The sequence below is a fragment of the Silene latifolia genome, chromosome 6, assembly GCF_048544455.1.
Source record: "Silene latifolia isolate original U9 population chromosome 6, ASM4854445v1, whole genome shotgun sequence".
Lineage (NCBI taxonomy): Eukaryota > Viridiplantae > Streptophyta > Magnoliopsida > Caryophyllales > Caryophyllaceae > Silene > Silene latifolia.
Window position 1 is genome coordinate 59,098,270 of NC_133531.1, and position 13,747 is coordinate 59,112,016.

At 35.9% G+C, this 13,747-nt stretch overlaps 1 protein-coding gene across 2 annotated transcripts; it reads right to left on the reverse strand.

Annotated features, from left to right (window-relative positions):
* Positions 1 to 1,364: 1,364 nt before the first annotated feature.
* LOC141586818 (UDP-rhamnose/UDP-galactose transporter 4-like) lies at positions 1,365 to 5,980 on the reverse strand. 2 transcript variants are annotated; one of them, XM_074408183.1, is made up of 6 exons: positions 5,785 to 5,980; positions 4,902 to 5,090; positions 3,984 to 4,168; positions 3,689 to 3,889; positions 2,766 to 2,927; positions 1,365 to 1,947 (listed from the first exon to the last, which is right to left on the reverse strand). In XM_074408183.1, exons 2-6 carry the CDS (start codon positions 5,029 to 5,031, stop codon positions 1,588 to 1,590), a joined length of 1,038 nt encoding a protein of 345 aa, XP_074264284.1. In that variant the 5' UTR covers positions 5,032 to 5,090; positions 5,785 to 5,980; the 3' UTR covers positions 1,365 to 1,587. The 2 variants fall into 2 exon arrangements, with proteins under 2 accessions (XP_074264284.1, XP_074264285.1); XM_074408184.1 differs by lacking the exon at positions 5,785 to 5,980 and adding an exon at positions 5,707 to 5,730.
* Positions 5,981 to 13,747: the final 7,767 nt, after the last annotated feature.

The following is a 13,747-nucleotide window of genomic DNA, read 5'->3' on the forward strand; positions in this document are numbered from 1 at the left end:
AGTAAAAGATTAGGCCTCTTATAGTTGGGCTGGGCTCAGCTAGCTGTTTCCCCCAACTATTCGTCAACATTCACTCACTTCTACTCACCAGTAGAGCTGGCCATCAGTACGGGCTAGCCCGGCCCGCCTTAGCCCGTTATTTTATGCAGCCTGACCTGAATCGGCCCGGCCCGGTCTTAGCTTGTCGTTAACCCTGGCCTGGCCCGGGTCCTGAAATTCCAGCTCGGCCCGGCCTTGGCCCGCCATTTTAGCAAATATAAAAAATAAAAAAAATAAAATGGTAAGGCCCGCCAGCTCGGCCCGGCCTTAGCCCGCCTCTGGTCCTGGCCCGGGTCAAGCATATCTCATCCCGGCCCGGCCCGGCCAAGCCCGTCCCTTTCCCCTGGCCTGGCCCGGGTTTGACCAGGAGAGACCGGCCCGCCCCCTGGCCAGCCCGGTCTGAGTACAGGTCTACTCACCAGACATCAGACAACATCACACCCGAGTAGATCTGATAAACGAGTCAATTTGCTAAATAAACATTTGTAAATAGTTACTTATTATCATAATATAGTTACATTTTGTTCGTTACAAGAGGGACTAGCCGAGTTAATTCTTTTTAGCTACTAAATTAAACAGTTTTACAATAATAATGTAGGTTAATTAGTTGTCATTCAGTATATTATTGTTGAAATCTCATTTTCAAGAACGCGTTTTGACTGTTGAGGACCAGTTTGTTTACTGTTTCCTAACATGCCTTCTAAAACCAAGTCCATTAACCAAATTAAAGCTCTGCCTACAATACCTCTCATAATACGATACAACTTTCTGTACAACCTTCCTTCAGGATATGTTATATGTATTCCGTGTGTAGAGACTATCTTGAAATTGGTCAAGCTCCACACAGACCGGTTACATATAGGCATGTAAACATGAGAACCAGTCCCCGATGCAGGTCATCTAGACAGTAGACTCGTGTAACCAACAAACCGGTCAGATGCCTTGTTAGTTTTTGTTTGTTGATTTGAATCTGAGATCAAATATGTTTGCTCATCTGTCCAATTTACGACTGAACTATCAAGGTTCCCGCTGTGTTTATAGTAAAATAATTGAGAGCAAGCTGTAGTGACCAATTACGAGTGCAAGTCTCAAATGAAGATTTAATACCATTGGTTTATCAGTCATTAGCTCCGTCCACGATTGGACATTGATTGATAACAAACCAGTCTGAGGAAAAATCTTGTGTTTCACCTAGACCCGCTTCAATATAGACTACGTGGTTGGTCATATCATATATGCGACTATGAGAGAAGTTGGTATCGAATTCAAAAGAAAAAAGGGAAATCTGTGAAAGTAGAACAAAGATCCTTAATGCTAACCACAAAGATAATAACTCGTCAATCGAGTTCATTAAGTACAATAATTTTTGAAGAAAAATCTGATAGATGTGTATGCTAACTTCACAATGGGAATTACAATTCACAAGACAAAGAATCGGTTTTCTACTAATGCTGTGTATTTCTGATCTTTACTCTATATATAATTCAGGAGAAATAATTAAACTAGCAACCTCTGATCTTAATCAGCAGCCATAATTTTAGAGGCCATCTATTTAAGATCATGCTTCTCGTTCAGAATCGGTATTTTCTCATCTGCTTGACCCAATTCTAGCAATTTATCTCTATCTTCTTGTTCGATTTCCGAGAGTGTTGGGGTAAAACGTTCCTTACCTCCTGGCTTGGTAGAAGCATTGCTGTACCATATCATTCCCAAAATAGCAATCATCATACCAACAACAACGTGCCAATTGAGACCCTCTTTCCCAAAGAAGGTAAATCCGAGAATTAGCACAAGAATAGTCTTCATGTGACCGATCACTTGGAAGGACACGGCTGAGAATCTACCAATGCAGATAAACTGGCTCAGGTTGGTCCCAATTGCAATTATGCAGGACAAGATTATGAAGAACTGCAGAATATGATACACTTTAGTTAGTTACATAGATATCAATGAGCCAATGCTCATTTTAAGCCAAAAACATAAGCATTCTTTATACAAAGGGCCAAAGACTGAGATACTCAGCTGTATTGTAGGATATTACACGAGTCTGAGTTACATAGACTAATTCACTACATTTGCCGCTGTTAGCTTTAAAAAATTTCATTATCGGAGTTATACATTTTCACTTAATCCCATTATTATTGAGCATATGGAATAGCATCACAATCTAGTTTCCAATCACTGTATAGGCAACCTAAGGTCTTCTATAATATGACCAATAAATTTAAGTCAGCTGGGTAGTGGAAGACATCATCGAATCAAAGTTTTTCACACAAGAATTCAAATCATGTCCAAAATTTTGAACTTCAACCTCTCATTAGATTTAGCAGGTAAGCATATCGGTAAAATTTAGCAACTTGTATTCAGAAAGCACCCTGAGTAAAAAGTAAATTTCGAAGATCTGATGCTTGAAGCTCAAACGGAAATAGTCCATTTTCATTTCTAGTGTTCATCCAGAGAATGAAGTTGTAAATAAATAAAATCCAATTCAGGGTGTAGTAAAAGCACCGCACATGTGCGGCTGGGTCAATGTTGATTAGTTTCAAACTCTGGTCATATATACCAGCATTAAATAGCTTTACCAGGTAAACTAACAAACTTTGCACTTCTGATTGTATACATGATACAAAAGATGAATGCTTTGAGTTTCCCACCTCCATGGAAATCATTTATAAATTAGAAGGAAAACTACGCATCAATTGGATGACAACTCAAGGAATGCTTACCACAGCGATTTCAGAGTAGGGATAGGCATCAACCCTTTTCTCAGTCAGCCAATAGTCTAGAAAGGGCCCTACAACCAGTAGGGAAGCAGCCTGCACTGGAGCAGTGCGGCCCAATAGATTGAAAGAGCTTATATTGTATTTGTGTTGTAGATGATGCACATACTGCACACACAAAAAAACGAGATTTAATCAATAAATAAACTGAACTTTGATGGTTGATCTTGTGAAAAGATGGAGAGACATAAAACCCTTATGTCGTCCCTCGTCTCCATAAACAATTATTTCTTCTCAAAAAATAAAGTTCGCAAGCTCTGCCACCAACAAGATCTAGACAGATATAGGGATCTAGCATAATAGTCCAAGAGGGGGCAACTAGGCATGATATTAGTTCTTTTTTTTTCTTTGATAGAAAAATAATAGTTTACTTGATAGCACAAATGTGTTGGGAGGACAAGAGGTCCACCGAACAACAAATTAGAAATCCCTTCAACTCCTTCAAAGTTCAAACCAAGGTAAACATTAAAATTATTGAACTAATCTTCTTGGAATACTGATTGCAGTGCACAGTTTAGAATAAAACAATAATTCCTTGTTTGGATAGAAAGTTGGGTGGTCAAAGGGAAGGGAATGGAGAGAGGATTCTAGTTTCCTTCCTAGTTCCTACAAGAGAAATTGATATCCTTTCGAAAAATAAGGTTTGGAAGGAAAATACCTTTACTCTATTTGCCCTCCCCGTTCCTCCTAATGTCCTATCAAAACAACGCCTAAGAGGTTGGACGACAACTAAAACACCAACTAAATAAAATCCAATCAAGAGAATAGACAGCTTTTAAGGTGATCCAACATCATCCAATTTGCAGATACAGAAGCTTATATGGAACTTGCAGTTTAAGACCAGATAAATCCCAAGTTTCATGACTTACATACTGTTGCAGAGCAGTGCTCCACACTGCCACGAAAGCGGCAATGAAACCTTTTGCATTGACTGAAACATCAGTGACAGTGCAAACTCCAACACCCATCAGGACTAAACCGATGCTAAGCTTGGTGTCTCTAGAGTATCGCACCTTGTCCAATACCACTTCAAGAAAACAAGATACTGGGATCATGCTCAGCTTTGCTATCTGAAAAGCATGGCAGACATTATTGGTAAGATTTACCTTTTATTCAAACCTGAGCCCTTTAACTTTAAGCTTCTTGCAATTTAAGTCAACTAACCTGATAAAATCCCACAGAATTCCACATCAAGCTAACATTCATCCCTACAATCGAGAAGTTGGCAAAGAGAACAAACTTCACAATCTCTGAAAATGGCAGTTCTGTTGGCTGTATATATCCAAGCCATTGGAGTAATGAAGTCAATAACGTGGTTGTTCCAAAATGAAGACCAGTTAATGTTGTAGCTGTAACAAACGACAATAAGACAAAACTTAGTAAGTCATCATGATCGGATATTTAAGCTATCAAACATAAAAGCTGATATTCTGAACATTTTAGCTCTAATAGAAATTTGAACACAAGATTAAAGCACTTCAATGATTTTTATTTAATCCCATTGATGTTTATCATTGCTTGGCTGGCATAAGCAATTAAAGGAATACGGGGGAGGAAATTTTGAACCAAAAAAATTACTCCTTGTATTTATCATTGCTTGACTGGGAATAAGTTGGGGGTCATTGCGGCAGTGATTGCGCGCACCACCACTCGCTCACTGCCTCTAGAGATAATTTTTATCCAGTATGCAAGGAATATCAGCTGAGTGGCGACGAAGTGTCGCTGATATAATTATTCAACACTCCCCCAATCCTAAAAACAACACCGCCCACATTCCCACCCCCTGCACCCAGCAGAAATATTTCGCTCTGAAAAACACAGATGTGGTCATCCGTTATTGCTCATTCTCAGCATCTTCTTGAACACCATAACCGTATACATCGTTGGCAGTTTCACACCAAGGCACTCATCACGGATCCATAATCAAAATGATTTGAGTTGACATGAAAGGGCAATCCAAATACTAACGACGATTAACATAATTCCTAGACAAGAGATGACAGAGCCAAACCAACAACTCCTATTTGTGATGTACTCAGAAAGCCAAAAAAACAAGTAGAATGACAAATTATGAAAACTCACCAAATGTAAAACCATATGTCGCCATTAAGGCCTTGTTGACAAGAATGATCCCCACAGAAGTGACAACATTAAAAGACCAAGCCCCCAAATCTAGAACCAACTTCATATCTTTTTTCCCCGGGGCAGACATGGTCAGATGCTGTTACCACCGAAGCTTTGTCGTGAATTACAAGCCCCGGTATACCTCAACTGAAGAACAAAAACACAAGATATAAGGCTCTATGAATCAATCTAGATCACACCCTCCACAACCCTAGTTCCAGTAAAAAGAGTACACAGCAGCATCAACATCATCATCATCATCATCAACAACAACAACAACAAAAAGGCCAAAATAAAATCACGTGACAAAACACGAAAGGTATAAGCTCACCTTTCAGTGATAGCAACATGCAAATTGCAAAGGTATAAGCTTTATACTGTGATATTTGTATATGACTGTCATTGTTTAACTACTAAAGAAGGAAAATCTTTGAAGGAAAACCAGAATTAATTATTTAATTGGTCCTCATGGAGGAACAACCTGGAGTTGATCCCGCTGAAAGCAGGATGAACACGGTTCAGATGTACGCAGCCTTATTCGTATAAATACGAAATACCCACTACAGTAGTGGTAAATTGAACATGCAAAATTACGATTAACAAAACAACGGAATTCTGTAAATGTAAAATGAGTTGCTAATCTTGATCTAACCCAATTAAGTAAATGTACCCAGTTGAAAACTGAGCTACTAGATCTTGTTATTCCATGACACATACGGAGTACATGATACATAAACACAACATAATTAAAAAACATACATACTGTAATGATTAAGGAATGATGTGAGTATAAGATTCAAAATAGAAGAAAGTAAATTGAAATTAAAAAACAATGGCTCACCTTTCTTTATGTCTGGGATATAATAGAGGGATGAAAATGATGAGCAGAAAAGTAAATAAGTAGAGGAAGAATGGGTTAAGATTTAAGAAGAAGACAATAAATGTGAGGGTTTCGCAATCACCATTAAAGTGAGAGATAGGTAGTGTGTAAAATAGAGAGAGAAGGGGCCCAAAGTTGTGGAAATACAATAACAAAGTTTTGATTTATCAGTTATTGACCCGGTTGGACTTGCCGGATTCATTTACAAAGTTTTTTTTTTTTTTTTTCATACCATTCGGTTTTTATTGGAATTTGAGTTAGGTAGGATTACTAGGGCGGTAAAGTTTTTCATCATGAGTTTTAATACTGAGACAATCTATTTATCTATCTATATTAAAATAAATTATCAAAAATAAAAAGATAATATACGCAAAGACTATCAATTTGAGTATGCATTGGAGACTTACTCCCACTTTTTACATATATAAATAGGAGATTGGAGATATTAGTAGCCCCAATAAAAAGATAATATACGCAAAGACTATCAATTTGAGTATGCATTGGAGACTTACTCCCACTTTTTACATATATAAATAGGAGATTGGAGATATTAGTAGCCCCAAGATGAACTTCTTTTTTACGTATTTCCCCTCCCCATAGTTTATTACTCCATATCTTTTGTGCGTATAAAACACATTCCTATATTTGTTTGCTTATGAGAGGATTACTAATTAATCTTCGCCTTTATCGCAGGAAATATATATATGAAGACTAAAGTACGGTGTTCAATTTCGGGAGTTTTGATGCCAGAGAGGACCAATATTGGGTTCGATATATTGCGTTTGTTGTTGCATATGGTTATTGGGAGAAACTTTTCGAGTGCGCAAACGAATCACTCCCATAAAATGCCTATTTCGAGATTGGAGACTTCTAAAATATCAGCTATATCTGCCGACCCTGAAGTGTGACTTTCCTTGATTGATGAATTGCCCTTTCCGAAAGCTTACGGTACGCGATCAATTAGTTATTCATCGAAGGTACTTGTGCCGTTGTGCGTGCATATACTTAAGAGTGGGCATGAACTTGGTGATTCTAAACTCTGCCTAGCCCATGCAACTCTCTTTTCATTAACGAACTGCGTTGCTAAGCTAGACCCCATTCTAAATGTATAGGTTAAGCGAGACCCATTCTTTCACTTATTTATTGTATAGGATATATATCGCTAATTTATTTGAAAGTAAAAATAAAAGGTTAATGAAGATAATAATTATCCCCTAACATTATTGATAGATGTCACGACTAGCATTGAGTTGGTTTTTTAACTGTATCTACCAACTGGATTAACATTGATTTCTTAACTGAAATTGCTACTGAGCAATATAGGTTTTGCTTGGCGAACAAAGGACTGGCACTTTCCGGAGAGCTTACCTTAACACAAAAGGCCTTAGCTATTCCTATTGAAGGAGAATGCGGAAGGAATCCTATCTCCAAAAACAACTAAAATTGTACTCTATGCAAAACAATGAATATCTAGCACTCCGATAGGTGGAAATTTTCAGAAGAGTTGAATTATAATACAATAAGCTAAGCTTCAGAATTCCAGAAATATTTCTCTAATTTATAGTAAAGCAAAGTCCGATCTGTGATACGATAGGAGCCCCATCCCGAGATGACATTAAGGTAGTTGGAAAGGAAGTAGACAAAAGATAGAACCAATTTAACAGATGAAAGGTATGCTGGAGCTAGAAGAGAAGCCCATTGAATTCATAATATTTTTTGTCATGCTTTTTAACTCTATCTATCGGCCGGATTAATATTGGTTTCTTAACCGAAATTGCTACTGAGCAATATAGGTTTTGCTTGGCGAACACGAATGTAGGAAACCTACGTCATCTATCTACCTGACACAGTAACATCCTTTTAAGTAACTCATACTTAATGTCAAACTATAGTTTAAAAAGACTGATTTTTGTTATCATAATCCGACTTGGCAAGAGTTTGAACATGTTAGACTATTGGCGAAGCATGGTCATACTTATAGTTGAATACAAATTGGCCCGTGCATCGCACGGGCATTAAATCTAGTCCATTTATAAAATAGGGTTATTTCATAACAATAATCCATCCTATTGGTGGTCTGCAATAATCACTCTATCCTATTAATAATCTCAATTAAATCCAACCTAAGCACCATACCTTCTAATAACGAACCAACTGATAATTTTTTTAAGTTTATGTTGGAATATTTGATAGTTTTTGGACAACATAGCTGGTATATGTGAAGTTTATGTGTAATATTTTCAAGTGATGAATAAAGAACTTGGTTTATTTGATACACATAAACATCACAAAATATCAGTTGGTTCGTTATTAGAAGGTATGGTGTTTAGGTTGGATTTAATTGAGATTATTGATAGGATGAGGTGATTATTGCAGACCACCAATAGGATGGATTATTGTTATGAAATAACCCTATAAAATAACGGAACTTACTTATTAACTTTGTGAAGAAGCTTAATAACTCTCTAAATGAACTCGTTAACTGGGTGTTGGATCCATTGGATCGAAAATTAGTAGAATTAGTTACCGCAAATATTAGGTTGGGGACTGGGGTAGCAACCAAAGTCCCACATTGGGAAAAAAAAAAGATGAATTAGTTTATAAGACATTCATCACTCCATTAATATTGAGGCCTTTTGGAAAGGAACCCAAAAACAAATACGTGCGGGCTTGACCCAAAGCAACAATATCATACTAATATGATGGTGTGGTAGAGGCGGTAGTCGCAACATGTGGTATCAGAGCTGATTGGGTCCACTATGTAGTGGAGCCCAAGGAAGTGGACCCGCCTTAGCCAATGTGGATGAACGCCCTCGGTCGGTGTGGCCTTGTTATTGGAGATATATATATGTGAGTGCCTTGAGCCAAAAATCTTCGTGTTAATGTGGTGATGATCAAGCAACTGGTCTCGTTTGGTGATAATGGTGGTGCAAGATGGACAAATATTATTGTTGGAGGGGAGGATAATGATGTGGTCATTGGTTTCAGGATTTTGATGTATTTTTTGAAACAATCAAGTAATCTTCGTACTTTGGATTGGACAATAACTCATCACGTGTTTTTGTCCTATTTAATGTCTCGATCCAATCAGTACAGCTCAATGAAAAAAATATAAAAATATGTGAAATTAACAATGGATTTTAATGAAAGTAAAAATGGCGCAAAAAATACAGTACTATAACATAATAATGATACGAAAAATTAAGAAAATAAAAATAGTACTCCCTCCTATTCAATATAAACTTTCCAATTTTCATTTCCGTCTATTCAAAATAACTTCCCTATTTCCTTTTTTTGGTAAGTGTTTGTGTGGTCCAGATTTTATTGTATGGTGAGGTAGTGTATTTGTGTGGTCCAAATTTATTTATATGGTGGGGGTAGTGTATTTTCTTAATTTTTGTGTTAAAATAAAAGGGGAAGTTCATTGTGAATAGTAAGGGGTATGTATATATGCAAAACATGAGATCCTCGCTCATCATTCCTTACCTCATTTGACCCTTCATATAGTTGATATTTAACCTAATTGAGCCTAAACAATTCTTATCATTATTATTGGGCAATAAGCCAAATACAACTCATTATCACTTGATATACATACTCCATAAGTGTGTATTTTCGTTTCAAAGTTTCTTTTTCGAACATTTGATTTAGTCCAATTTCAGATGATGTAGGATTATATATTTTTACTCCTTTTATCTCAATTTTATTATTATTTCTCTTATAATTTATCTCAAAATTATTGTCCACTTTATAGATTTAATAAGTAAAACATGTGAGTATCCAATATTACAAGTCAATAAATAAGTACAACCATCTTCAACCCTTAATATTGATTTACCTCTCTTTAATTTAACGGGTCATATAGGTTTTAGCCTAGTAATTAAGATTTAAAAAGGAAGCATAATCGATAATTGGTTCAAGGTTCGAATAATATCTCAACTTTGAAATTATAATGTTTTTTTTTGAAAGGATTGAAATTATAATGCTTACTTGCACACAGTTTAACAAATCAGTAAGTCTTACTTAAAACGGAGTATACGTCTTAAATCTTAAAACGGGTCAAATACTACTAAATAGAGACAAAACTTTTAGCCTTTTCTAGGCAACTTATCATATGATTTGCTATATATTTCATCCGTCGAGAATTTATGTTAACCAATTATCTATTAGCATAACTAAAATGAAACTCAAATATAAGGGTGGGATACTCGAAATCCTGACCGACTCCCTCGATGGCTCAATAATAACAGCTAGTCTTGCTAAAGACGGGTCAAATAACTTGAAAGTGGTGATATTTTTGGCCCCATCACCCCACTTATTGCTTGTCCTAATAGAAATGTGGTATTGTATTTAACCCGTTTTTAGTTATAAACGAATATATGCCGCATATAATGAGATTTTGTGCAACAATAATGCATTAGTATAATAAGATTTGGACTTGTGACTTGACTTGTTATAACTTAGTGTTGTAGTCTTAAGTGTTAGCGTTCATCTAATTGAATGGTTGGTACGTAGTACTCTTCGTAAGAATATTCTTAGGAAAATGTCATTTTCAATCCATCATTATTAATGCAAGCAGCTTGAAATTGGTGTTTTTACTAAAGACGGGTTAAATAACTTGAAATTGGTGACATTTTTGGCCCCCACCACCCCACTTGTTGTTTGTCCTATTAGGAATTTGTTATTGTATTTGGTCTGTCTTTAGTTATAGACGGATATGTGCCGTCTATAATGAGATTTTGTCTGATGCAAGTGCGTGTTTTGAATAGTGTCTTCTGTTTTAAGAGTATTCCAAATCATCAAATCTCATATTTCTTCCCAAATTTCACAAATAGTACGGCGTCCATTCGACTCTTCCCTTCAATTGTGTCCCACTTAGCCAAACTAAAGGAAAAAGATGTAGTAAAAGAAAGAAAAAGAGTGAGAATGTGAGATTCATATGCCAGCGGCCAGCCTGCCCATCGTACGGGTATTATATGGAACGAAAAAGAACCGGTGGAAACCTCGACTATGTAGAGACATGTAGATGTAGTATTACTGTTTGTAGGGTTTCTGGGAAGGACTAGATCCGGTCACTTTGGTCATAAAAAAAACAAATTCTCATTGAAGACGGACGCTATAAAAAAAAAGCGAACACAAATAATCTATTTTCTAAAGTTTACAAAAGATTAAACAGTTTACGCATTTCAAAGTTACCACGAAGTATACCGTATATCGCGCATGTCTAAAGACTCAAAAATTCATTTAAATTTTATCCTATCTAACATACGCCCGCGTTAATCACCTTTAGCGAAAATCGATAATTATACTCCTTACTCCTTTATCTTTTTAACCTGAACTCATTTCCTTATTTTCCTATATAAACCAAAACAAAATACCTTATATAGTTATATTATACTCCCTACATTACTTTATATATGACGTTTTGTATTTACGAGGTAAGCTTTTGACTTTAATATTTACAAAATTATATTGTTTTAAAAATATAAAAATAGTACTATTAAATTCCTTACGAGTATTTGGTTAATACGAACAACACTAAAAAATTCAAAGTGGCTTTTATTGACTTGAAACTTGTGAACCAATGAAGGTATATATGATGATAATTCTCCATTCGGCCAAACTTGGACCCATACATTCTTCCACGGATCCACCGACACAAATCCTCCTCTCCTAGACTCCAACTTAAATAATGCTTTTTATCTCCATTTGTTTATTTACCTAACTACTAATCATTTTTGCCTCAACTTTGACCTTAATAATACTTAAATGTTCAAGTTGAAGATAGTTTAAAAGTACCGGTTACATTACCTCTGCTTGGATTAAGAATAAAAGAGGGAGAATGAGTAAAGAAGTGGTAGATAAGGTACATCAATACATTACCCACCCTCCGTCCCTTCATCTTGGGTAATGATTAAGGGAGTAAGACTATGTTCTTTTTGGACTTCTATTTGCTGAACTTAACTTATAAGAACTAAATTGAACTGAACTTATAAAAGCTGAACTGAACTTATATGAGTTGAACTGAACTGAACTGAACTTATAGGAGCTGAACTGAACTGAACTGAACTTATACGAATTGAACTGAACTTATAAGAGCTGAACTAAACTTATATGAGCTGAGCTTATAGAAGTCGAACTGAACTTATCAAAATTTTACGCTTTATATATATATTAATTTTTTTTTACAACTATTACAATACATTACAATAAAAAATAAATTACATATTACATTTTTTTTCTAACCATTTATTTCCATATTATCATCATACTCGTCACTTTCATCTTCATTTTCACTGACATCATCGAATCCATCTATTTTTTTTCTAACCATCTATTTTTTTTAAGAATAATGTATATAGGATAATTTTAATATTGGATTTTTTTTGCATTAATTTTAATGAAAAGGGTACTATTTTTTTTTTAATTCGTCAATATTAAAAAACGGGTATGAATTTATAGTTAATATAAGTTCTATGAACTTGTTTAAACTGAACTTATAGAAGCTGAATTGAACTTATAGAAACTGAACTTATAAGAGCTGAACTGAACTGAACTTATAGAATTGAACTGAACTTATAAGAACTGAACTGAACTTATAGAAAAAGAACTGAACTTAAAAAAGCAAACTGAAGTCCAAAAGAACAGTGCCTAAAACATATCCCCTCAGTAATCATCAAAGAACTCATTACCCCTGTATCAATCTCATACCCCCTGCTTGGGTATGAGAAACACATATCTCATAGGTTTGAGGTATGGGTATGAAACCTTCATTTTTGTCAAACAAACATATGGTATGAGTTTGGTTCATTCCAAACTCATACCTCATACCTATATTGGGTGAACCAAACACCCCTAATTAATTTCCCGTTAATTATTATCCAAATAAAATTTACCCCCATTATTCCATGGATTCCAAATAAGCCCTCAATAGATAATTATTCTGAATGCTACTTATTCATACTAAAACTTCTACAATACTTCCTCCGTTCGGTTAGATTCTGGAGTATATGTTATTAAAAACATGCTTGACTTCTGATGTGACTCATATTTGAGCACATTTAGTCCCCGAATTAGCTTCGTTCTTATGCTCTATAGTGCATAATTGGGTCATTTACTATCTTTAGTTTCCCATTTTGCATATTCTTTGAGGTTTTGTTTCCTTGGTAGGAGAGGAGTGCAAACCTTGCATTTACATGGCGAAATGGAGCTAAATTGATCGCATCTAATGACCAAGCATCAAGGAGAAGACAATACTAGATGGCCTATGTAGATAATAAAGTAGATTGGGCAATGATGAAAGGATCCTTGCATCCTCAACAAGATCCCCGCGGATTGTTGAGGAATGAAGAGAAAAGAAGCTGTCTGACCCAGGATCCGAGCGGATTCCCACCAATCCGGGCGTCTCCCAGCACCCCCATCCGAGCGTCCTCCATTCAAGACGCTCGTCTTGAAGCCAAAGGATCTGAGCGTCTCCTCTATGATCCGCTCGGATCGCAGGACATAAACCACCGTGCCAAGACCAAAGCCGCTCGGGACGTGCATATCCATACGAGACTAGCAAAACGGAGATGCTCATTTCCTTGGAGAGGAGCATTTCCTCAACTTTTCTTAAGGGTCTTAATAGTCATTTAAGCCCTTAGTAACCCTAATTTTTGTACTTAATTTTTAGTATAAATACCCCTTTGTACTACCTAGATTATCATCAAGTTGTAATCAATTAGTAACCATTTCCTAATTAGATCTTAATCATCTCAAATTAGTTGTAATACAATTCATCAATATTAATCACATCTTAATCTCTTCTTAATTTCTCTATTGTTCTTCATTTATTTTGGGTAATTGGAAGATTATTTGGGTTTATTTGGAGGATTGACAACCTTCCATCAATCATCAAGTACTTCTATTATTATTTGGAATCATC